The 24,560-nt window shown below is 41.0% G+C and overlaps 3 protein-coding genes across 4 annotated transcripts; 2 read left to right on the forward strand and 1 right to left on the reverse strand.

The window, feature by feature from the left end:
- Positions 1–1,156: 1,156 nt before the first annotated feature.
- On the reverse strand, positions 1,157–5,720 carry MRPL32 (mitochondrial ribosomal protein L32). The gene is made up of 3 exons (XM_014841338.3): positions 5,561–5,720; positions 3,909–4,090; positions 1,157–1,709 (listed from the first exon to the last, which is right to left on the reverse strand). Exons 1-3 carry the CDS (start codon positions 5,718–5,720, stop codon positions 1,455–1,457), a joined length of 597 nt encoding a protein of 198 aa, XP_014696824.2. The 3' UTR covers positions 1,157–1,454.
- Positions 5,721–5,877: 157 nt separating this feature from the next.
- On the forward strand, positions 5,878–15,580 carry PSMA2 (proteasome 20S subunit alpha 2). Its single transcript, XM_014841336.3, has 8 exons — positions 5,878–5,971; positions 8,711–8,787; positions 9,791–9,923; positions 11,398–11,520; positions 12,253–12,334; positions 13,956–14,029; positions 15,154–15,211; positions 15,299–15,580. Exons 1-8 carry the CDS (start codon positions 5,931–5,933, stop codon positions 15,413–15,415), a joined length of 705 nt encoding a protein of 234 aa, XP_014696822.1. The 5' UTR covers positions 5,878–5,930; the 3' UTR covers positions 15,416–15,580.
- A 4,853-nt stretch (positions 15,581–20,433) lies between these two features.
- Positions 20,434–23,423, forward strand: C1H7orf25 (chromosome 1 C7orf25 homolog). 2 transcript variants are annotated; one of them, XM_044770912.2, is made up of 2 exons: positions 20,434–20,651; positions 21,575–23,423. In XM_044770912.2, the coding sequence occupies exon 2, from the start codon at positions 21,596–21,598 to the stop codon at positions 22,868–22,870; it is 1,275 nt and encodes a 424-aa protein (XP_044626847.1). In that variant the 5' UTR covers positions 20,434–20,651; positions 21,575–21,595; the 3' UTR covers positions 22,871–23,423. The 2 variants fall into 2 exon arrangements, with proteins under 2 accessions (XP_044626847.1, XP_014696825.1); XM_014841339.3 differs by lacking the exon at positions 20,434–20,651 and adding an exon at positions 21,197–21,475.
- The last annotated feature ends 1,137 nt before the right edge of the window (positions 23,424–24,560 follow it).

Consider the following 24,560-nt stretch of genomic DNA (forward strand, 5'->3'; position numbering starts at 1 on the left):
GATTCCACGTCAAGTATATCGACCTTACGTTTGACATACAGCACTTCCAAGGCTTGTCAGAGTAAGAAATGATTATTGGCAGAGGATTGTCTTAATACGAATATTCAGATGACCAATTCTTCCAGAATCTCAACTTTAAGCTTGGATTGAGCACAGCCTTGAAAGAGCTGTTTACTGGGATTCCAATACTTAGCAAGTTTTAAAGATTTGCTTTTACTGAATTGCACTGCAACATCTTACTGGTCTATACTGTGCCTTATGAAATTGGTCATTTTCCTTCTAGCAATGTTAACATGGATTAAGCATCACAGAATCCTCGCTATAAAGCCCCACGGGAGCAATGTCCTCAGGCCTTGGTACCAAGATAGTGGCGCACTTCTGGATTATGTGTCTTACCTCGTGGAGACTTATCTGTGTAAGTGCTTTCCAAGAAAAAGACAGCTCAAAGTTGAATTTGCTGCCTAATTTTAATAAGTATTCAGGTTATCTTGGCATGCATTTTGTTTTAAATATATCCCTGAGCCTCCCTTACATATTTACCTTTGTGTTTTCATAAGCTGTCTTACTTTTATTCTTTTAATGAGGCAGGAAAGAAAACAGCAAACCTTGGGCTCAGGGTAAACACAGGAATGGGGGAGGGAGAAAGACACGTGAAATTAATTGTGTTAAGTTAAAAGGCCACTGCTATAGAGATAAAAATGCTAAAATATAAAATAAACTAAGAGGATATACTGGAAGGAAAAAGCAATACAACATCCTTAGCACATTTTCTGTGTACTACTGAATTCATTCATAACTCCTTTTAAAAACCTCTCCCCCAAAACTATAATACAAATCTCATGAGCCATGCAATGAATTCTGGATGTCATTTTGACTTAACGTAAAATGTCAAGAACCATTTCTATCATCTAAGTAAATTAACATAACACGTTCCGTAGAAAGTGAATTCCACCAAAGGCCACTTAATTTGCTAAGATGAAAAACACAGAATGAACTTTCCTTACTGCCACAACTACCATCTTAAAAAACAATACCAGGATTCAAATAAAAATCTATTGCTAGGCGCTACTTAAACGAAGATATCTGTGTTAAGTATCTTGTGTAAGAACCACTGGCAAACAAACAAAACCAGAGCCAAAACACATACTTCTTGTGATGAATTTTAAATTATTTGTTTTATTTTTCTGTCCTGGAAATGTTATGTTCACTTAGAAGAACCTTATAGTATAACGGAAACAGACATGAATTCACCGAGTGTCTGCACAGACATTTTCAGAGTTTACTCATGACATATTCTTCAAATTCCCCATACAAAACTAACTACTTATAAAGAATTGTTTCAAACTAGATTGATGATTTAAAAACAAGCACAAAATCAACATAAAAACAAGAATCTTCCACTCTTTCAGGAGAAACATTTCATGTGAAATTATCCTCTTTGAACATCTTTGGTGTCAATTCTGGGTGAACCAGGACGGTCGCTTCCTGTCTCGTTCGATGATCCTCTTGCCCTGATCTCGCTCAGACGCTGCCTCTCCCGTGTACAGCACCACAGTCTCTACGTTAGGAGCCTTGAAAGGGCCGCCTTCTTGTTTCCCTATCTGTCTTCTGATTTCTGCAGTCTCCTTGCACACCTTCTCATAGCAATAGCCACAAAGGACATGTTTCTGTTTCAGGTGACCACACTCAGGACAAACATCTATATTGGTCTTTAAAAACAAACAAACAAAAACATATTTAACAAGAGGCAAAACAATGCACAAATCATCACTGACAGGAGTGATGCTTATACTTGAATTTTCTTGGAATGTTCATGATACTTGAGGTCATAGACCGTCTAGTTCAACCTCACTTTAATAGGGACACTGAGGACAAACGACGAGTTTGAATTAGTAGAAAAATTGGACTAGAACTCAGGTCTACTGACTCTGAATCTGGTACATTTTTACTTAAACACAGTGGTCATACTATGAAAAATGGTACTCTACTCCCCACCTTCAAATACTAAGCATATAATAAGGATTCCATCACCACGATGGGGAGATCCCTACAGGCAGCATCTTAAACAAGAGACTAAGGAAAAGGGAATTACTTTTTCTTTCAATCTATCCTGGGGAAAACAAGATGACAAACACATTACAGGTTGGCTTCCCCTGATTTATCAGTATAAGTCAAATTCCTGTATGAAGTATAGTTGATAAATGGTGTTATTTTTCTTGTTATGCACAAATGTTGATTATCCCTTAATGTAAAACTCCCTTGTTATGTACAATTTGGGGGTATTTTAATAAGTTTTTATATATGTCTATCCAACTTTAATAAGACAATTATAATCTCTACAGAAACATATCTTTTTGATATGTTCTAAAGGCAGTTTTAAAATATAAAGAAAAATGGTAAACAGGAGCATCAAAGAAACTCCAAACACTTCATAAGATTACTATATGGACATCTGTGAGGCAGATGTCCATATATTAATTATTAATAATTACATTACAATTATATTAATAATAAAGTAAAATTATTTTATTAAAAATAAAAATAATTATACTAATATATTATATTTATATTAATTAACAAAAAGAATTTCATTTTCTGAAAGGAACAAAAAGCCTTGCAAATTACTTGCCTTAGCAACTTGTCACTTTACTCTGCTACAGAGGAAACCTGACTGCATGTCCAATTGGAGGTATAGAAAATAGAGCCACAGTCAGCTGGTGCTCTTTTCCTGATCAAAGGCCCCAGCATAATATACACTATGAGGTAAAAAACAATTCAGTGGAGAAAATGACTGCGCAGGATAAGAGTTGTTCCTTTCCCTCAGAATAAATGGAGTCAGGGAAATCATGTGATAGATTGGTACAAGACCTCATTCCTAAAAATCTTAAATTCTCTTAACCAACTCTATGAGTTATTGTTGTTTTAATTAATGAAGTATTTTTCGGTTCCAGATTTTAAGTCCCAACTGTGACTCAGTAAGACTTTTTGGTTTAAGTTCTAAGAGTTTGGTTTGATACTAAACGTGGAAGCACGTGAAAGTCAATTCTGTGTTCTTGCACTGCTGTTGTGGAATGCTACGGAGGAAACCATAATTCAAAGCATGGCTGTTAAAGACATAAAGTAACAGATCAAAGGTAATAAACACTACAACTTTTGTTTGTTAGACCAATGAAGAGAGTGTATGCATGGCAGGGTGGGGCAGGGGAGGAATGTGGAATTGTCTGAGGACAGGAACACACACAAAAAAGTTTCAAGAGACGAACGTGAGCTCAAGAATCAGACCATCAGGGCTCACTCCTGACTCCACCACTTAATTCTTGCTGCCTCAGTTTCTTTATCCTAAAAATTAGCAAAGCAATATTTACTTTGGAGGGTTGTTGTGAGGATTTGACAAAATAATTCACATAAAGTACTTAGATGCATCAGAGGCACTCAACAGATATTAGCTTTTATTATTACTTCTCTAAGTATTGTCCTTCACAGTATTTTATCAGACACCATGAAGAATAGAATAAATATGTAAGGGCTAGTAAAACCCAAGATCCAATATGTCTACTGCTTCCGACTTTAATTTTAGGCTCTGCCATAGTTAAGAGATTTACTCACATATGGTTCAAAATCACATAGCTCAGGACTGGCACAGTTCACAATTCAAAGTCATGTAGGCTTTTCATAACCTGGCTCTCTGTCCAGACTCCAAACTCCCTCCTTGACTGTGTTCCTAAATTTAGGCTACAGGATAGGAGATATACATACATAATAAGAACACTGTATTTTATTTAGGGCAGGGAAAAGCAGACATAGAAGATCTGAGAATAAGTTACCCATAGGCTATATGAACATACCAAGATACACCAATGCAGCGGTGGGCATGAGGAAAAGCACGCCTGCAAAAATCAACGTATTACCTTAACTTTAATAAGCTTCTGAGGGTTTCTTCGCCTACACCGGTTAACTTCAATGCTGCGTCTGCTTTTGGGAGCTGCCATCCAAAAGATACTACCCAAAAGGCTGGAAATCTCCTTACTTCCATTGGTATCATTTGCTGGTTCTGTAAACACACCTGGACCTTGGACCACTAAAGCTGGTCCTACAAAAGAAAACATGCAGATACAGAATCGGTTTCTAGCTTCTAAATGATTATTTATAGATGTCATTCTCCTTAACAATCAACAGTGACAGGCCAACAGACATAATACAAACAGTTAATTTAGAATATTACATTCAATAGACATTTACAGAAAACCTTAGCTATGAAATATACTAAAGCTCATACATAAAGCAATCAAGGAACACAGAATTTTTTCTTAGAAGCACCTGCTGAAATGAAATCAGTGAAATTCTACCAAGAGTTTCTCACCTTATGAAAAACAGAACTTAAGGGTTTAGTAGCAAACATGAATAAAAGTCTGAAAGGCACCTAATTTAAACAAAACAAACAAACAAAGCAAAAAAAAAAACCAAAAAAACTAAACCACTCAATTGTCCAGTCTACTTGGGGGCACTACCTAATTATTTTACAAGTAAATCTAAGCTTGAAATTCCCAAAATGCACTTCCGACCTGCACTGAGATAACTGCCTATTGGCTCTTTTTTATTACATTCAAACTGAGTTAGCTCCTTTGCTACATAACGTGGTGGCCCTTGAAGTCACTTAGTTCTTCATAATATTAAACTTGATTCCTGTCTGTTTTCTAAGGAAAACAACTAATTCACCACTCTCTATTTACGACTATCAACGCTTCACTTCTGTTTTTCTGTCTTGTTTATAAAATCAGAGTCTTTTCCCCTCTCCTTGCTATTCCTCAGACTTGCAATACTTCTTTTGATTTTAGGAACTCTTAAAACTATACAGAGCCGTCTAACACTTGACAACTGATATTCCTTTTCAATAGACCTGAAAGCGTCGCTAAGCATAGCCCAGTGGTTAACCGCACGGACTCTGGATGGCCTGGGTGACCTTGGAACCTTTCTGAGCCTACTTCTTCAGCTGAAAAGTGGAGATACTTAATGGGACTGTTGTGGAGATTATCCCAGGAAGCACACGTAGAAGGCTCTGGCATACAGTGGGCTCTCTGTTCACACTGTATTATCACGTGCGGAACCTTAGAAATCGAGTAGAATGTAAACGTCAAAGCAACGACAATCTTAACATCCGAGACACTTCCAATTAAAATTAGTTCCCGGGAGAAACACGGGGATCAGGATTCAAGTGCACAGAGTTCAACCACCACAGGAGGACAAATTGCTTTAGGAAGCGGGAGGCCCCGAAAGAAAAGACAAGAGGATCCAGGTAGTGGCGGCCCTTGATGTCAAGCTAACGCGCTTGGGTTAGTCTGTGTACGAACGGAGCAATCAAACGACTTTTTCTTTTTTGCGGGGGATGGGGAAACAAAAGCAGCTGTCTCTTGCATCTAAGCAAGTCAAGGTCTGGGACAACGTCCCCTACGCGCGGGCGCGGATCAGAACGCGGGAGGAGGGCACCGTATGCGCTGTGTCCACCACGCTGCCTGGGGTCCCCTCATCCAACCCCTTCTCCACGGCGGCCTTCTTTACCTACCCCACGGAGGACTGCACAAGCCTGGCTGGCTCTGCTGAAGTTTCCGCTGCAGCCGCTCCCAACAGTTCCGGAGGAGGCCCCGAGCTGCGGGCCACGGCGGAACCACCAGCACCAGCACGGCCGACGCCATCTTCCTCGCCCGAAGAAAGCTCCCACCCATCTGCTGGGTCCAGCCTCTACCTCGAGCATGCGCACTGACGCAGAGTCAGGCGCCCTCCACTCCTGGAACTACATCGCCCAGCATGCCCCTGGAGCGGCTCCGACTCTCCTCCAATCACAGAGAGAGAAAGGAAGGAGCGGGGAGGGGAAATGAGAAGAAACCAGCCGCAGTGCGCATGTGTGCGGAAGTGCTTTGGCTCTTTGGGTAAAGATGGCGGAGCGCGGTTACAGCTTTTCGCTGACTACATTCAGGTATGGAATGGGCCCTGGAGGTCCTCCGCGTAGTCGAGATTGCAGGAGCTCTGCCGACTCGCTTTTTTCCGTCCTGGTCTCTGGCTTGGTGTTTTCGGAGGGCCTGTTAGGAAGTGGAGGTGGGAATGCGGCTTTGCAAAGTCATTTGCCTGGCCCGCCCGGGGTTCCGGGAGCCCCGGTCCCGGGAGGCCGCGGGACCTCGGATCTGGGGATCCGGGGCGACCTCGGAGCTGCGGGAGGGTCAGGCCCTCAGCCAGGATAGGCTTTCGCTTTGGAGACTAGAGAAGAAGGCAGTTTTGTATTAGGTTCTCCGGCTGTCCCGTTCAGAACTTAGGCTATCTTTCCTGACCCAAGTAGGCCTGATTCGGGAGCTTCTGGACCTCGGAATCTTGGTCAGATCTGTGGGATCCCTTTTTCTCGAAAAGCCTCAACTTTACAGTTGGGTTTGAGTCTTAGTCTCCCTTTGGCACTGGTGTCTTTGGAAACCTCCTCCCGCTTTCGGTTTCTTCGTTGCTCCTACTAAGGAGCATGAAGTCTAAAAATGAAAGCGCTAATTTTTCTATGGTGAGCCCTAAACTACAAGACTACAGTTGCGTTTTGGCCATTTTTTTTTTTTTTGGAGGAGTATATGTTTTAAAAACATTGTAGGCTTTTCTGTTTTAGAACAAGAGATTAAAATAATAAGTATAGTCTTCAAAATACAATTGAGATGAACCATCGTCCCCAACGTGAGGAAACTGTCATCGAAGGACTTAAAAAATCGACCAGGAAGGATTCCTTTGACCATTTTCTTGCGGATCAGTAATGCCTCGTGAAGTTAAAATGCAGTCCCAGCTGACGGCGGAAGGCAGGCAGGATCTAACTTGTTGAGTACTTTGTGTGTGGGATGCAGCTGAACCTCTCCGTCTCCTTCCACTACCTTGTGTGATACACGTTATCTCAACATCTAGCGGTGAGCTCACCACAGCTCGGACACATTGAACAGCTTGTCCAAGGTCATCGTGTGTAGCGGAGTTAACATTCAAACTGGGTTCTCTCTAATGACAATTAAAACACTTCCCATAACTTTGTCTTCTTAAAATGCTAAAATACCTTCCTTACTCTTGGTTTTCATTAATAAGTATGCAATAGTGTTTTTTTAACTCTCGAGTGAAATTAATTTAATTCTGTAATAAAAGATCTCATCACATACAATTCCAGAGTACAGGCTGTGCCCCAGGGAGTCACTGTTCATCTTTGAACAAAGCAAGTGTGTTCCCCAGAGGTATTTGAACAAGGTATTAAATAATAATTGACAGCTGGTTAGACCCAGAAAGTCATGATATGATTATTGAAATAGTGACCATTAAAGGAAATCAAGGACAGCCTAATTTTTTAATTTAAATGCCTATTGATGTTATTCTGGTCTAGTCACCTACTTTTGTCGTTTAAGAGTGTTTAAACTGCTGCCTTTGGGCTTATTTCTTAAATAGATCTGATATGTCTCTGTCAGTCAAAAGCTTTCTGGGCTCCTGGTACTGGGTTATGTGCTGGAATCCTGACTGAACAGATCTTATACTTCGTTGAGGAAGACAAATAATGTAAAAATAATTCAAGTATGATGACCCTTAGCCCAAGAGGAAGCACAGGACACCGTAGACCTGAATAAATAGCATTCGACCTCGTCTGGGTGGTCAGGGCAGCTTCCCTGAGGACATGACATTAAGGATTGGAGGGTGACCAGAAAGAGTTCACTAGGCAGTAGGGTAACACATTCCAGACAGAGGGAGGGGCTTGTCAAGCATGTTTTGAAATCTGAGTAGTCTGTGTGTCTGGAGCAAGGTGGCATTGTCCGAGTTGAGACTTGAGTGACAAAGGGAATATCCATAATTTGATGAAGATAAAACAGATGACCTTCTGAAACTCAAGATTATCTTTTTAGTAGGAGACTGGAGATATAGACCTGGCTGTGTCACTTTAGACAAATTACCTTCACTCAGGGACTTTTTCTTTATCTATGAAATAAGAAGCTTGGTCTGCAACGTTTATGATGATTCTAACTCAACTTGATTGAAATAAGTAGGACTTAAAAGGCCAGTTTGAGACTAGCATTTGACCAGCAAACCCATGGAACCAGATTTGTCAAGTATAACCAGCTCACGACTTCTAGAAATAGTTATATATTATATTGAAAATACTTTGTTTTGACTGACATTTAGGTCTTACATCATAGGCCATGTGTACTTTCTGAAATGTATGGCTTCCCCACATGAAATATATGCTATTGCTTGGGTTTTAACAAATACGTACATGTTCTTAATAATATTACTATTCAGTGTTTACGTCAGTGCTAATTTTGTGCCAGGAACTTTTGTAAGCATCACTTCATTTGATCTTCACAACCTTGAAACAGGTAACTACTGTAGTACTATTATCCCCATTTTACAGATCAGAAAACAGACAGAGGTTAAGTAACTTGCCCAAAGTCACAAGGTTGGTAAGTGGTGACAGGCAACAGTGATGCTGCTGCTTTCAGTAACAGACTAGGAAAAAACCACCAAAGGAAAGAAGTGCTTCACTGTGAATATGTTCACATCTCCTGGTAAACTTAGTTTCTGTCCAACTTCATAATAAATTTCAAAGCTCACCTTTTCCTTGGTGTTTGATTAATGCTTTTGACCTATATATCTGCCTTGTCTCAGAGATGGTCCTGTAACAAATGTTTGAGAATGTGTGAATTTACCTTTGTTTCTTTTTAAGCCCGTCTGGTAAACTTGTCCAGATTGAATATGCCCTGGCTGCTGTAGCTGCAGGAGCCCCTTCAGTGGGAATTAAAGGTAATTAAATGCTTCATTCATTTCAGATCCCTGGTAATAGTTATCCCAACATTCTTTTGGAATTAATTAGTAATTAATTTATAAATAAACAGCCGTGGCAGCATGATTTTTAATAATTCTTTTTGTTAATTTACAGGATTCTGAGGTTTAAAGAAAGTAATAAGCTTTAGGTGATTAAAATTTGTTTTCAAAATGTAGTGCCTTTATGTATTAGTTGTGATAATCCATAAATAGTCTTTCCCATTCAAAAAACTGAGTATTCTTTTGTTTTTCCTCTGATTATATATCACTATTCTCTGGTGGAGAATCCTTCTTATAATTTAGAAAAAGTTAATTTTAAAACTTAAACTAGAGCCAGCCCTGATTGCCTAGTGGTTAAAGTTCAGCGCTCTCCCTGCTTTGGTGGCCTGGGTTCGGTTCCTGGGCGTGAAACCACACCACTCGTCTGTCAGTTGCCATGCTGTGGTGGCGGCTCACGTAGAAGAACTAGAGGGACTTACAACCGCAATATACAGCTGTGCACTGGGACTTTGGGGAAGGGGATAAAAGAGAGGAAGATTGGGAACAGATGTTAGGCCACGGTGAATCTTTCCCAGCAAAAAAGAAAATAGCCTATCTATTAAAAAAACCCAAAAACTTAAAGATATTATAATTGTTTCATATCTTAAGACCCTTTAAGAAGAAAGTCTGTATTATTGATTTTAAATTTCATATTATAGGAAGAGAAGGCCAAGTAGGCAGAATTCCATTACTTTAAAGCATGTGGACTCTCAGGTGTCCTAGAATGTAATACCTTTAGCTGTTGGGATTTCTTAGTGCAGTATAGATGACCAATGAAGGGAGAAATTGATATCCCATTCCTTAGGTAATTTTGATACAGAAATCCAGAAGAAAAGGTTTTATAAATAAGAGGAAATAAAAGAGTTTGGGTGAAATGCGTTCATGATTAGAAAACTTGAAGCAGAGTCTTTAAATGACTAAACATAATTTTTTTTTTTTAAAGCTGCAAATGGTGTGGTATTAGCAACTGAGAAGAAACAGAAATCCATTCTGTATGATGAGCGAAGTGTACACAAAGTGGAATCAATTACCAAGCATATAGGCTTGGTGTATAGCGGCATGGGCCCAGATTACAGGTACTTTATCCTATTTCTTGTTTTTCTCACCATCTCATGAATTGCCCGTAATCTATACTTTGAGTAGAAAAATTGAGAGGTGTCTTTTCTTTAATCTCCCAACTTGTCGTTTTTGTGTTTTGTTGAGCAGCAGCAGCATCATGAGCAGTGGGATTTAGTTTGCCTCTATCGGACAGACTGAGGGTTACTTTAAGGACTCAGTGCGACTCCGTTGTAAGAGGAGATAGATGTAGCACTGGTTCCTCTTATCTCTATGTAGTGGTTTTTCCCTTCTGATTACGATCCCTCTTCTACCATCCAAGGGCTGGGCTTCAAGGGCTTTGCTTTTGTCAAATGAGTTTTAAAAATGGTAAAAGCAGTACAAGTTATAGTAAACTATATAAAAAAGTCATCAGGCAGCAAAAGGAAGCATCACCGTCCAGAGTTAACTTCATTATGTTTATTTCTGTTCTTTCTTAGCAATGGGACAAAATTCTTAAAGGCCACAGAAAGTTGCTCAGTATGGCGGCCAGTCAGAATCCAGATGCTCAGAGTCACTCCCTTTATATTTCACAGGAAAAGAGAGAGTGATCCTGTTACATCAGGGTACCAGCAAGTTGAAGGCAATAGATCATTTTCTGTGTTTATCATTTAACAAGTGAAGGGAGTATTATTACTTCATTCTTGATTTTGTGGAACACGATCATCTGTAGAGCCAAATTTCGCTTTAATGAATTTAAAAGCAACAGTGTTGCTGGAATGGGGTCAGGTGTCACTGCGGTGGATCCTGGTCCTGCCCTATAGGAGGGATACTGCAGTGTGCTCCCACTGACACAATCAACTGAGAGGGACAGCACGGGAGTGTGGTACAGAGGGATAACGTGCATGGTTCAGATCAGTAGTACCTGAGCAGGTAAAGGATCCTATTTGTCTTGCTAATATATTTGATTGTTATATAGTATATTTTTAGTATCTTTTGACAGATTTTGTGTTTTTTAAGTCATAGGTAGTTTCTTGCTGTTTGTTAATCTCCATTAAAAGGTACTCTTTAAAGTGCAGTCTATAGAAAAGATTGAGGCAGAATGAGGAAAAAACGCCTGAAATTGTGTGTGTGTGTGTGTTTGCTGAACTGGGATCTAAAAAGACAGGGTGGCTGCCCTTGGGATAAGGTGGCACAGTCTTGAAGAGGTCATAGAGGGAGATAAAGCTCTCCTGTGTATGTATGCTAAATCTGTTACTGCTAAGCTAACTGGTACCCCTACTCCCTAATTTTCTTTCTTTTGCCTTGTCCATCTGCTATGGCTCAGTTCCTCTGTGATGCTCTGATATTTTCTTATAAATTAACTGGAATCAGATGACTGACTTTGAACTGATAGCTACTCTTAAAGAGATACATGTAAAAGTTGAGCTGTACGTATACGCCTCTAGGAGAACGAATCTTAGGTGGTAGAGCATCGTAATTTTAATGAAACCTCCTTACTTTCTTGTTTGTCAGAGTGCTCGTACATAGAGCTCGGAAACTAGCTCAGCAGTACTATCTTGTTTACCAAGAACCCATTCCCACAGCTCAGCTGGTACAGAGAGTAGCTTCCGTGATGCAAGAATACACCCAGTCAGGGTAAGTTGATTTTATTACTTGAAATGTGTCCTGAATTAGGATGAAAAAGTCATTTTAGAAGAATAGATGTATAAAAAAAGAGGACCTAACTATTTTTCTGTATTTGCTTAACAAGTAAAGAAAATCACAATGATGAATACTTGTGATCTTAGAATATTTTCTTAAGGGAAAATATTTGAATGTTTTCTTGCTGTTCATATAACAGCAGAAAGCAGCTTCTAGATAGACAAAGTCCTTTTGCCAGTGATTAAGTGCTTCTTTTCAGGCAAATAGTCATTGCTGCTTCCAAATTTGTATCTTTCCAGTCAGAAGTGATGGTAAGCACATGATGAAGGCAATCATTCTTTGACACATCCATATTCATGTTAATTCTCTTGAGTTTGGGGTGAACATGGAAAAGGTAGTATAAAGGTTGTTGCTGATCTGTAAATCCATTGGGAAAGCTGCATTTGTCGTTTTGTTAGGACACTTAGTGTTACTTCACACTTATTAACCTCAACATTTGTGTCACTCCATTTACCAAAATGATTTGACCACTGTTTCTTAGTACCATAAAGAGAACTCATTTTGACTTAATTTGTTCAGAAGGGTGTTAATACTTTTTAAGGAACTTACAAGTCTAATTCAGTTTACCTGGTAATTTGCTTTACTTGAGATTATTAATAAATTCTTACCCTAAGTTGACGTTAACACCATGAAGATGCCAAGTAATTTTCATTTTCCTTTCTTCAGTGGTGTTCGTCCATTTGGAGTTTCTTTACTAATTTGTGGTTGGAATGAGGGACGACCGTATTTATTTCAGTCGGATCCATCTGTAAGTATCATCGGATGTCTCTGAGGGCTTTGTTAAAGTGCTCTTTGAGTATCTAATAAAAGCAATAACCATAAAAATTTTAAAACTTAGCATTATTTCTCTGTTTCATTTGGGCTTCAGAGAGTATAAGTAGTGCATATTCATTTGCACATTTAAAATGTTGGTAATTGAGTCCTCTGATGTGGAAGCTACATTAGTCCTGCCCTCTGTTCTTCTGTCTTGTTCATTAACTTCACATACTTGAATGATTGTGACTCTTCCCGCACACACATTGATGTAACTGTCTTGAATTCAGTGTTTTGCAAAATGAGTGAGTGGTCTGCTCTAAAGCGGAAGATTGGTATCTGAGTTAGAAGCTGTTCATAGAGGATGCTGCTGCTCCTCATCTGTCTCATTTGCTGTGAGGAGAGCCGGAAGAAAAAATCCATGAGTAGGAACTGATCTTCATAGTTTATGAATCATTAGATAATTGCAAGTTCACTCAATTCAACTCTTAAATGATCTAACCTTGTAATCTGAAAAGGCAAAAGAAAAATATATGGTTGTTACTTAAATCAGAAAAATTAAATATTTTGGAAACTTTGACCGTGTCCAATACCCCATCTCTGAGCTTCTGAAACTAAATGACAAGCCCTCTTACTCTCCTTTCCAGTGGGTAGCAAAAGCCACCTTCACTGGAATCCAGGTCTCATTTTTTGCCCTTTTTTCCCTGTTGTATCTAAAAGACAGTTGTTTCTTTTAAGATATATTTGATATGTGTCTTTCAGTATTTTTTGTGTGTGTGCACGTGTATTTTTTAAACAGATGAGGCCATGTAATATATAACATTGTAGCTGCTTTTATTATCAAAACCTTTGAGGCTGCCAGCCCTGTGGCCAAGTAATTAAGTTTGTGCGCTCTGCTTCAGTGGCCCAGGGTTTCACCTGTTCAGATCCTGGGCACGGACATGGCACCACTTGTCAGGCTACGCTGAGGCAGTGTCCCACGTAGCACAGCCAGAAGGACCTACAACTGGAATATACAACTATGTACTGGGGGGCTGTGGGGAGAAGAAGAAGAGGAAAAAAAAAAAATTGGCAACAGATAGTAGCTCAGGTGCCAATCTTTAAAAAAAAACCTTTGAATATTTTTAATGAAAAGCTGTCTCTGCTTAATTTGTTCACTAATGATGATGAAGAGTTGCTCACCATTTTTCAGATACATATGACAGATTGTTAGAGCCCTCCAGTCCTCATAAGCTGAAATAATACTCTTGATTATTTGCTTTAAGTTAATCTCACTTTCTCTCAACTGGCTTTTTTACATAAATTGTGTACAGTAAATTGCACCTATTTAAAGTGTACAGTTTGATGAGTTTTGATGTATGTAAATACCTGAGAAAACTATCACCACAATCAAGTACTGAACTTTTCCATAACCTCCAAAAGTTTCTTCATGCCTCTTTGTTATTTATCCTTTTAACCTTTTAAAAAAAATAACCTATGTTGTGACATGTTCCATTGCATTCCAGTAGATATTCTGTGACCGTCTAGAGACAAATTATGGAGCTAAAACATAAATGGCAGGGCGAGATGATTAGATTAGTGTTTAAAAGAGTTTTTCTTCTTCCCTTCCTGATTAGGGAGCTTACTTTGCCTGGAAAGCCACAGCAATGGGCAAGAACTACGTGAACGGGAAAACTTTCCTGGAGAAAAGGTGGGCTCATGGCGGCTAGATTGCTCAGCAAACTTACTTTATGGTTTTCAGCTCTTTTTAATTAATACCGTGAGTCTAAACAGATGTGTTGTTACTACTCTGTATTTGAGCCTAGTTACAGATAAAACAAACAAAAAACTTCTCTCCCCCCTGGATCCCTAGCCTTCAATATACTAAGGGGTAATATTATTCACTTCTGAAGAACTTCTCTTTCTACATTCCTATGGTTGTTTTCTCAATGTTATTTTTACTTCATTTTTCTTACCATCTCAAAGAAGAAAACAGACCATTGGATTTGGAGTAAACATTTCGGGAGGGAGATTTTTAAATGATTTAAGTGATAACAGTTTACATTATGACAGTTACGGAAAAAAATTGTAAAGCCAAATACTTGGTTTGATGGCAGATTAAATATAAGATGTATGTGCTGGATAAAAAGTGGAGCGCTGTGTAAAAATCTTCTGTCCCTGCCGTAGCACAGCAGATTGCTGTCACTTATTTCCAGCTGCATTCTAGACTGAGCGTTATTACTACAGTCCACCCAAAAATGCCCTACATTTGGAATGGGAAAAGTTTGTAATTGACTTTAACCAACAGAAAAACCTTCTCAGTACATTTTTCACATAATATTAATGTTAAGGTTACTAAAAACTTTTACTTGGGATTAATTGGTAAACTTAAATATTCTTAAGATCTTAAAGTACTTTCTGTTTCCTAGTACATATTATTAGTGAATATTTTGAACATTTCACATGATGTTATAAGAACAAACATAAGAAATTTTAGCAAAGATTCAATTTCTCTGCTTATTTTTAAAAATTAATATAATATTGCCACCACCTTCCGATTATATTAAATTATTTGTACTTAAGGACGTTTCCTGAAATAAACTCACGTTAAGATTATACTCTTCATGATGTTGGCATGCACACCAAATAATTGTCAAGTTTTCATTTGGGGACAGCTATCTCAATGAGGTGACTAAAAGAATCTGTAACTTAGTATTTTTAAGAGTGTTTTAGTTGTTTAAAAGATCTTAATGCTGTTGCTTTCATTGTGTTTAAGTAGTCATGAATAATGTAAATAGTGCCATAAATCATTGTTTTCTTCAAAAAATTCTTTAGATATAACGAAGATCTGGAACTTGAAGATGCCATTCATACAGCCATATTAACCCTAAAGGTTAGTTTACTATCTAACAATTGGATTTATAATGATTTTATAATTAACTGCTTAGAAAGTTGACCCTTTTTCCTCCCTCTTCGATAGGAAAGCTTTGAAGGGCAGATGACAGAAGATAACATAGAAGTTGGGATCTGTAATGAAGCCGGATTTAGGAGGCTTACTCCAACTGAAGTGAAGGATTACTTGGCTGCCATAGCGTAATAATGAAGTGACTGAAAAATCTGGAATTTCAGATGATCTCTGTACTTAAACATGTTTAAAGTATGTTTTGTTTTGCAGACTTTTTGCATACTTATTTCTACATGGTTTAATGGACTGATGTTTTTAAAATGACACTTATAAATCATAATAAACTGTTAAATCCAACTTCTAGCTTTTTAGGAGTTAGTAAAATTGCAACATAATTATGTCCTGCTTTTTATCAGTTGATGTCTGGAAACTACATTGCAAAGCAGAATGGTGAAGTCCCTCTTTAGTCTTCATGCAATTTTGGTTAAATCAAATCTTGTTACCCTCTTGACTACCAGATACTGTCTGTGCTTCAGTAGAGCGAAATGCTGATTTGGGTAGACATGGCTGCTTTCAGAGCTGGGAGGGTCTGCAGGCTCCCATGGATTCATGAGACATGGTAGGAAGCATAGGTGTGTTTTAGGCACCATTAGCTGTGGATCAGTGAGACCCTAGGATGCTCTGTGAGCCTGCACTGGGGCTGTGAAGAGTGCTAAGCCAAACAGTCTCCTATTGGAGATAGATTATGTAAGTAAATAGAAAGTGGTCTGCTTCTCGTTGGTTTCTCCATCACAGTTAGGTAAATGTGTTTACAAAGAGCCCCCTAGATTCTACTAGACCTTTTTAACTCGAGGATGAACGTGAGTGCTGGAAGCAAAATACTTAGACTTAAGCGTCAAAACTATGGCTTAAGGCTCTCCGTCGTTCGTGTAGTCTCAGGTTAATCAGAACCTTCGCTGCACATGAAGTCCATACAAGCAAGCAAATAATGGGGTGTCTGAACTCTTTTCATTATATGTGAAGGCATATAACGAGGTGCTTAGTTTTGTTTCTGTGTTTTTTAAGGCATCCTAGGATAAGAGAAATCATGTCCTTGGTCTCGCTCACAAAACATAGAGTCTGTGAACATAATTATTCTTATCAACAAAGAGATAGTAGGCATTCCCATGATTTAAATGTAGCTCAAAAGATTTTGATTAAGATTTAGCCAAATTTAGGGGAAAAGAGCCTTATCTTGGAGCATTTTTGTCAGAATTCCCAGTTCTACCCACTATTACTCTATCACCCCTATCTAAAATTATAGGTGACAGAAGCGTTATTATGAGAGATGGGAGACGCCGACTTGACCTCTATTTCAAGAGGTTTATCTTGAAGTCTTCCTCTAATAATCATTCTTGATGGGCTTTTGGTATGTTGGGAATCCAGCACACTAGAACGAGAGCGTACTGGGAAAATGGAATGGTTTTTGGAGTCAGGTCTCAACTCTTCGCTTGCTGCCTGAGTGACTGCACAAGGTAATTATCTCAGAGGATTTTCTAAGGGCTAAATTTGAGAAGACAAGTGAAAGGCCTGACATGGTTAATCGGTAAGTACTCTAAGTTTTAGCTCCCTTTGAATTTGCTTAGGCCCTCTGTAATGTCCAGTGTTAAAAAACCAGAGGATGCCAGAAGTCTATAAATCGAAGGGAGCAGTAAAGGCCTTTATGCTTAAGACAGAAGGAAAGCATGTGGAGGTGCTTACTGGGTGCTAAGAGTAAGTCCTACAGAATAAAGGGGGAAGATTAGCTGAAGTTGATTTGTGTCTATTCTCTGTCTCTTGCCCCATTAAATACAAAGCCCAGTTCACTGAAGTTGCCCAGAACACTTCTCCCTTTGTTCTCAGTTTATTCTTTTCATTGACCTTAAAATTGAGCTGTTGCTTTTTGTCCCAGTTCCTGGGAAACTCAGTTCTTTCGTCTCACAACCCCCATTGCATGCGTCCCTAGACGTTCGAAAACTCTTCAGTCATTTCTAGCCTGCGGATTCTAGCTGCGTTTAATCTTACTTAGGTTTCATAATGCCCCTAATGTTTGTGGCCCCTCTCTATTTTTGGTTCAGTTTATATCTTCTTACTCTTAAAGATTTTACCTCCACTTGTTCTTTCCTTTCTCTTTTCCAGTTCCTCATTGAACCTTGAATTTAAGTTTGCAAAACAGTTATAAGCAATGAAACATGGAAATGTTTAAACTTCACAGATGTGGGAGCAGGAGGGAGTCAGAAAGGAAAGGGGAAATACAGAAGAAGACTAATAGTGACCTTTATCGAGTGCTGATTCATTGGGTACTGATTAAGTGATGAGGGTGATCAAAGGACTTTTCATTGATGGCTCAATTATGTGCATGGACTGAAACTGCCAGTTCTCAGTCTTTGACCTCACCTCTTTATCAGGTGTCTCCTTGCACTGTAGGCAGCTCTCTCAGCCCTCATAAAGAAATGCCAACTGATACTCAGTGAATTGCCCGAGAACCTACAAGAGTTGGTAGCTCCCTTGGTTTAGAATTCTAATTTCCTGAAACCCAGTCCAGGGTCCTGTATTGTCACATTCCCTTGCGTGGTTCCTTTAATTCAGACCCTGCTCCCAAGGACCTCATAGAACCAGCAATACCTGGCTGCCAAGAAAGTGATAGCTTCCTAAACATGAACATATTTTAAAAGTTAGATAACTTTAACCCTTTATCAAAGGCCATGTCCCTGAGTTTCATCACTTGTAACTTTTTTAGGTATTCTATCAGGTACGGGCCTCCACGTTTCATATGGTTGTTTCTGATTCCTGAAGTGTAGCCACCATGTAAACTGACTGTTCTGCACGATGAGAATTTAGAACTCTTACACCGCCCCCACTTCTGCTCTCTGCATCAATGTAATTAGATCGCAGTGTTCAGTTTAAAAGGTGGTTATGGCTGTGTAAGTATACTATGGTTATGTTTCCTAAATTTTCCTAGAGGTGATACTGCCTCACTTTTTTGTTTGCTTTGCTGTCTGTGTAGCTGTCACTAATTTTTCCCAGTTACAACAGGAGTGTAAAACCCTCTGCGTATTCTTCATGATATTAACAGTCCTTGCCCCAACCCTCCAACCCTCCCCTCCACACACCATTCCAAGAAGTTTCTCTCTTGGAACCCTTTGTCTTCCTGCTCTAATCCAAGCTAGTTGCATGTTTGAAACTATCTTTATTGTCTCTTTTTTGATTAGCTGGGTTTAAAAATTCTAGGTTAGAAATAATTATCTCCACATTTTGAAGGCATTACTCTAGTCCCTTCTAGATTCCAGTGTTGCTGATGAGACGCCTAATGCTAGTGTATATGTGTGATGCTAAATCTTTTGTTTATAACTTTTCCCCCTCTGCAGCTCTTAGGATCTTTTATCTGCAGTGTTCTGAAATCTCACAAGGATGTGCCTTTGTGTAGGTTTCTGAATAACTGTGCTGAGCGCTCAGCCCCTTTCATAGTAGAAACAGATTTTTCACTTTTGGTTAATTTTCTAGTATTTCTTTGAGAAATTTCCTCTTCATTTTGTTTTTATTTCTAAAACTCCTATTAATTCGATACTGGACCCTTTTTTTCCCCCTGTGTTTTTCATCTGTCTTTTTATTCTACTTTCTAGTAGATTCTTACCCACTCTTGCTACTTTTCTATTGATGTTTTAAGATTTGGGATATCATTTTTAATTTTGAAGAACTCTTTCCTATACTCTGTCACCTCTTAAAAAAATCCTCCTCTTGATTCATGGCTGAAATATCTTTTATCTGAGGATGCTAGTTAAAGAATAATTTTAAAAACCATTTTGTTCTCCTTTCTGTTTTTTTCAAATTCCAAACAGAAAAATGTTTGAAGGTACTGTATTTGTGAGTTGTGAGTCCCGAACCTACTTACTGGGAGATGCTGAGTATCTGAATGCTGAAACCATTTCTCCATTGGCTTTCATGTGCTCAGTTTCTCCAGAGAAAAATAGGGTTGGGAGAGGCCGAGCGGGGCGCGAGGAGGAGCGCCAGCGTTCTAGGAGAGGCAGAGAAGAGGCCCATAGCATTTCATCATGTAGTAGGAAAACTTCCACTCCTTTCATGTGTCTAGAACCTCGCTGATTCCCTATCTTTAGCATAATAAACTCGAGTCTTCTGCCTGGGGAAGGATGGGTAACGGCTCAGCTGCCCTGGACGGAAGAGAGGACTTGAGTGTCTGTTCCTTATCCAGGCTTAAGCAATGCCCATTTTCACTTCTGCCGCTCTGCTCCTCTCCCTTCGGCCTTCCAGGCACCTGCAGCTCCAAAGCCTTTCTGGGCTTCTGCTTTGTGAGTGACTTGATGCAGACAGTTTTCTCCCCTCTGCTAGCTCCTCCAGCTGCAGAGGCTGCCTGCGTTCAAATAACCTCTCTGTGGCGGAATAACCTGTGAAATGTATTTACCTTTTAGGTTGTTAAAAGGATTGAGGAAATTAATATGTGACAAACACTTAAAACAATGCCTTCCATATGGTAAGCATTGAATAAGTGGTATTATTGCTGTCTGTCTTCCACAAATGTGTTGACATATCTCTTGTGCAGTTATCTCCTGTGTTTTTGTGTGGTTTGTGTGTGTGTGGGGGGGGGGGGGTATTCCTTTTTCATCCCTTTACTGTCATTTAAGTAGCAGCAGGTATACACAGGATTCGTTGTAATTTGAAGTCCTCTTTGTTAAAATTAGTCTTGCTTTATTAAAGCCCTAACCTTTCTGGGTGACTGGACACTCCACTAGGCTAATATAAAGCTCCCAGCTCCTCGGAAGCCACCGGATCGTCTGTCCTCCTCGGAAAGGCAGCTCATCTGTATAATGTCACACTTTCTAGGGAGAGCCCAGGATGGTACAGAGGAAGGTGCTTTGGCTCGGGGTCAGAAATCCCGGCCCCAGCACTTAGCACTGTGTAACTGACAAGCCTCTTCAGCCTGTTTCTTCCTCTGTTACAATAAGCCAAAATTTTTTCTAAGACTGGCAGGGCCTGGTTCCCGGCAGGGGTTTGAGTTTGAGAGCAGAACTGTGTGCTTGGGTCGCAGCAAGGCGATGGGGCGCAACCGGGAGATTTTCTCCGCCAAATGCCGCCCCGGCTCCAGCCCCAGGCAAAGGCCAGTCAGGATTAGGTGGGGGGCCCTGCGAGCTCCGCCCCTCTCCTCCCGGGGACCGCGGGGCACGAGCCGGAGCGGCCAGGCGCCCTCAGCAAACATGGCCGCCGCGCCGGCGTCCGCCCTCCGGGGGCCGCGCTGCCGCCTGGGAATCGCGGGCCCGGCGTCCCGCGCGGTCACGTGACGGGGCGGTGCTCGCGGCGGCCTGCGGGGTGGGGGCCGCCGGGCGAGCTTCCCAGGGGGCCGGGCCTCGCGCGTGCACGTGCCCGCTGCTCGCGCTCGCCGTCCTGGGCGCTGCCGGTGAGGAGCCGGGGCGGCGGGAGCGGGGGGAGTCGGGGGAGCGGGGCGCCGCTGCCGAGGCCCCGGGGGCCGGGCCGGCCTGGGGGTGGGGTCGGCGGGCCTGCGCCCCTGCCGAGGCCCGGGTCTCCGCGCCCGGACGTTGGCCGCGGGGCTGCCGGAGCCCGAGCTGCCGAGGGCCGGCCGGGCAGGCGCACCGGTCAGGGCGCGAGGGCCGATTTCCTCCCGGAAGGCCGCGGGCGCCCGGGGAGTTCATGCCTCCTCGGGCGTCTCCTGAGTGGGCGCGGGCGCGGCGCCGGGGGCTCCTTCGGCCTTTCCGGATGTGCCGGGTTGACGTCCAGTGCAGGGACGAGCCGTCTCGGTACCTCGGCGGGTGTGCCGCGGCCCTGGGCCGTCACGAGGCGGCCGGGTACCCGGGCCCCACTCCTGAACCGGGAAGGGGGAGACAGGCTTCGCGTGCTCAGTTGGGGGGACCGCTCTGCCTTTGGACAATTTGCTAACCAGCTGGTCTCTGGATGTTTTTTTAATCATTTTGTCTTTACTTTCAGAGCCTTGTATCAAAATTTCCTTATAACCAAAGAGTAAGGCCACTGATAGGGAATTCCTTATATAGCAGATTGCTAACTCCTGTATTGTGTCCTGAGCTGGGGCGTGCTGTGGACCCCATGATCTTCACACTGAAGACGTGAAGATCTGAAGTGCGTCAGAGTCCAGCCTACCTAAAGAAAAGTTCAAAAGGATAGCCATCATCTTCTCCTTAGCTGCCAGAGGAGGCAGGCACTCCAAAATCAGACTTGCAGAAGCCCAGGTTCATAGGCTCAGTCTCTGTAAGCTTTGTGGCTAGATTGGTTTCATAATCCTCAGAGAAGAATTGCCGTAATTTTTGAGGACTGTTTCAATTTGCCTTGTTCCTTTTCTTTTTGCAGGGAAGAAATAATGCTCTCAGCATGTCTGCACACTCCATGCTCTGTGAACGAATCGCCATAGCCAAAGAACTGATCAAGAGAGCAGAATCACTTTCTAGATCAAGGAAAGGTGGCATAGAAGGGGGTGCAAAACTGTGTAGCAAACTGAAGGCAGAATTAAAGTTCTTACAGAAAGTAGAAGCTGGGAAAGTAGCTATTAAGGAATCCCATTTACAGAGCACTAATCTAACACACCTAAGAGCCATAGTGGAATCCGCTGAAAACCTGGAAGAAGTTATTAGTGTTCTTCATGTCTTTGGTTACACAGATACCTTGGGAGAAAAGCAGACCCTTGTGGTGGATGTAGTTGCAAATGGTGGTCATACTTGGGTGAAAGCCATTGGTCGAAAGGCTGAAGCTCTGCATAACATTTGGCTGGGCAGGGGCCAGTATGGGGACAAAAGCATCATTGAGCAGGCTGAAGACTTCCTCCAGGCCAGTCGCCAGCAGCCAGTGCAGTATAGCAATCCGCACATCATCTTTGCATTTTACAACAGTGTCTCCAGCCCCATGGCAGAGAAGCTGAAGGAAATGGGCATATCTGTGAGGGGAGACATCGTGGCCGTTAACTCCCTTTTAGGTCACCCTGAAGAGCTGCAGCCCAGTGAGAGCGAATCCGATGACGAGGGCCCTGAACTTTGGCAGGTGACCAGGGTAGACCGAGAAAATATACTGGCAAGCGTTGCCTTTCCAACAGAGATTAAGGTCGATGTGTGCAATAAAGTAAATCTGGACATTACTACTTTAATCACATATGTGTCTGCCCTCAGCTATGGAGGTTGCCACTTTATCTTCAAAGAAAAAGTCCTCACGGAACAAGCAGAGCAGGAGAGGAAGGAGCAGGTTCTCCCACAGCTGGAGGCATTCATGAAGGACAAGGAGTTATTTGCTTGTGAATCTGCTGTCAAGGACTTTCAGTCTATTCTAGATACCTTAGGAGGACCTGGGGAGAGAGAGAGGGCCACTGTGCTAATTAAGCGAATTAATGTGGTGCCAGACCAGCCTTCTGAACGTGCCTTGAGACTCGTGGCCAGTTCAAAAATCAATAGCCGTTCATTAACGATTTTTGGGACGGGAGACACCCTAAAAGCCATCACGATGACTGCCAACAGTGGTTTTGTCAGAGCCGCCAACAACCAAGGTGTTAAATTTAGTGTGTTTATCCATCAGCCCAGAGCACTCACTGAGAGCAAAGAGGCTCTAGCCACCCCCTTACCAAAAGGCTACACAAATGACAACACTGATGCTCTCCTTTAAATACTGTAATGGGAATAAGTTATTTATACCAAAGGCTGGGTCTTTCCATCTTAATTGGAAGGAAAAAGAAGTTCTATAGTAAAAATAATACTTAGAACTCTTAAACCAGTGGAGTTGATTGAGTGTCTCATCTGTAAAATATATAATCTCCTGAAGTAAAAAAAAAGCACCGGAGATGACCTTGCTTACCAAACTGTATGCATTATAGCAATTAAGAGCGTAAATGCCTCTATATAAGGCTGTATCACAATACTTTGATTTGTTTGGTTCAGTAGGGCTGCAATCCCCCTACTGATAATTGCATTTTCTGGAATATGGCTACACTGCATCTTGCATTAAATATCTGGAGAAAACTGAAGCTTGTTTTTCGTTATATTGGTTTATCGGTTGATAGGAGTTGAAGCTGGAAGGTAATAGTTTATAATTGATTTTAGATTCTAAAGTTATGGCCATTATTAATGAAAAGAATCTTATTGCTATGTCAGGCACAATCTGGTGGATGTGTTCCCAAAGAGTCCATTCATATAGAAGGAAATAAAGTGAGTTCTGATCACATGAGTCTCCTGAATCTGTTGATACACTTGTGAAAAGAAGGCCAACAGTCACACTACTATGAACCTAGGACATTAAAGGTAAAATACTGATTTGAATAAATTGAAAAAGAATGTATAAAACATTTTAAAAGAATTCAGATTTTACTTTTAAGGACAAAGAGTCTCCATGTTGCAAGTATTTGAATTATGAATACTACCTTGTTCCTTTTGCAAGTGACAGGTGACGACTGCCTTACCTGACTTTCATGAGATAGGGGTGGGGGAGATTCCTTGCCTGTTGCATGACCCAAGTTGTAATTAAAAAGAAATTTTTATGTCTCAATTGCATTAGGTGCTTTATTAATTTGCAACAAAGCAAGGAAACGAATTGGCTAAGTACCTATGCATTCACCACGTTTTAAAAATTGGTAAATTGAACCTTAGAGCTTTAAGTATTAACTTAACTTAAGCTAAGGGTGGGAGCCAGTATTAGAACTTGATTTTGTGTCCTCACAGCCTGATTTCTTTCTCCTCTGCCAATTTTCCTATTTTGTGAGAAGGGAAACTCAATTTCCAGCCACACTGTTGGGGAGGTGGAATTTGATTATTTGGGTCCATAAACACCCAGAAATGAATGTGATATTAAGTGTCTGGGAAGTTCCTCTTGGGAAAGATTCTGTTACTAACTCAGAACACGTTTCCTAGGGGAGAAGGCCATGATTGGGGTTCCAATTTAGTGTGGAGAGGTATATTTAACTTGTATCACAACTGAAATTGTCTAGTGTTAGAAATTGGACTTAGGTCTTTTTGAGCTCCCATTAAGGAGTACCAAGCATTATTATAATAATTTAGTGTGAAAGATGAATAATTGATCTTTGCTCTAAGGAATTAGTCTGAAATGGAGGTAAACAACTCAAGTGTAATTAATGTAAAGACTAAACTAGAACTAAACTTTAAAAGAATTATGTTTAAAAGACTATGGGGACAGAGTAAGGAAGGAAGTCTTGTATGGGGTCAGGAAGTCAGAGAGGAAGTGACATTTGAGGGTTTTTAGTGGGAGATTTTACAAGATGCGTACAGGGAGTGGATGGAAAAGTGCAGAAGCGAGTGTGAATTCGAGGGCCTATTCAGAGTCGAGGCTCACATGGATAGTTTAT

This window comes from Equus asinus, chromosome 1, assembly GCF_041296235.1.
Source record: "Equus asinus isolate D_3611 breed Donkey chromosome 1, EquAss-T2T_v2, whole genome shotgun sequence".
NCBI lineage: Eukaryota > Metazoa > Chordata > Mammalia > Perissodactyla > Equidae > Equus > Equus asinus.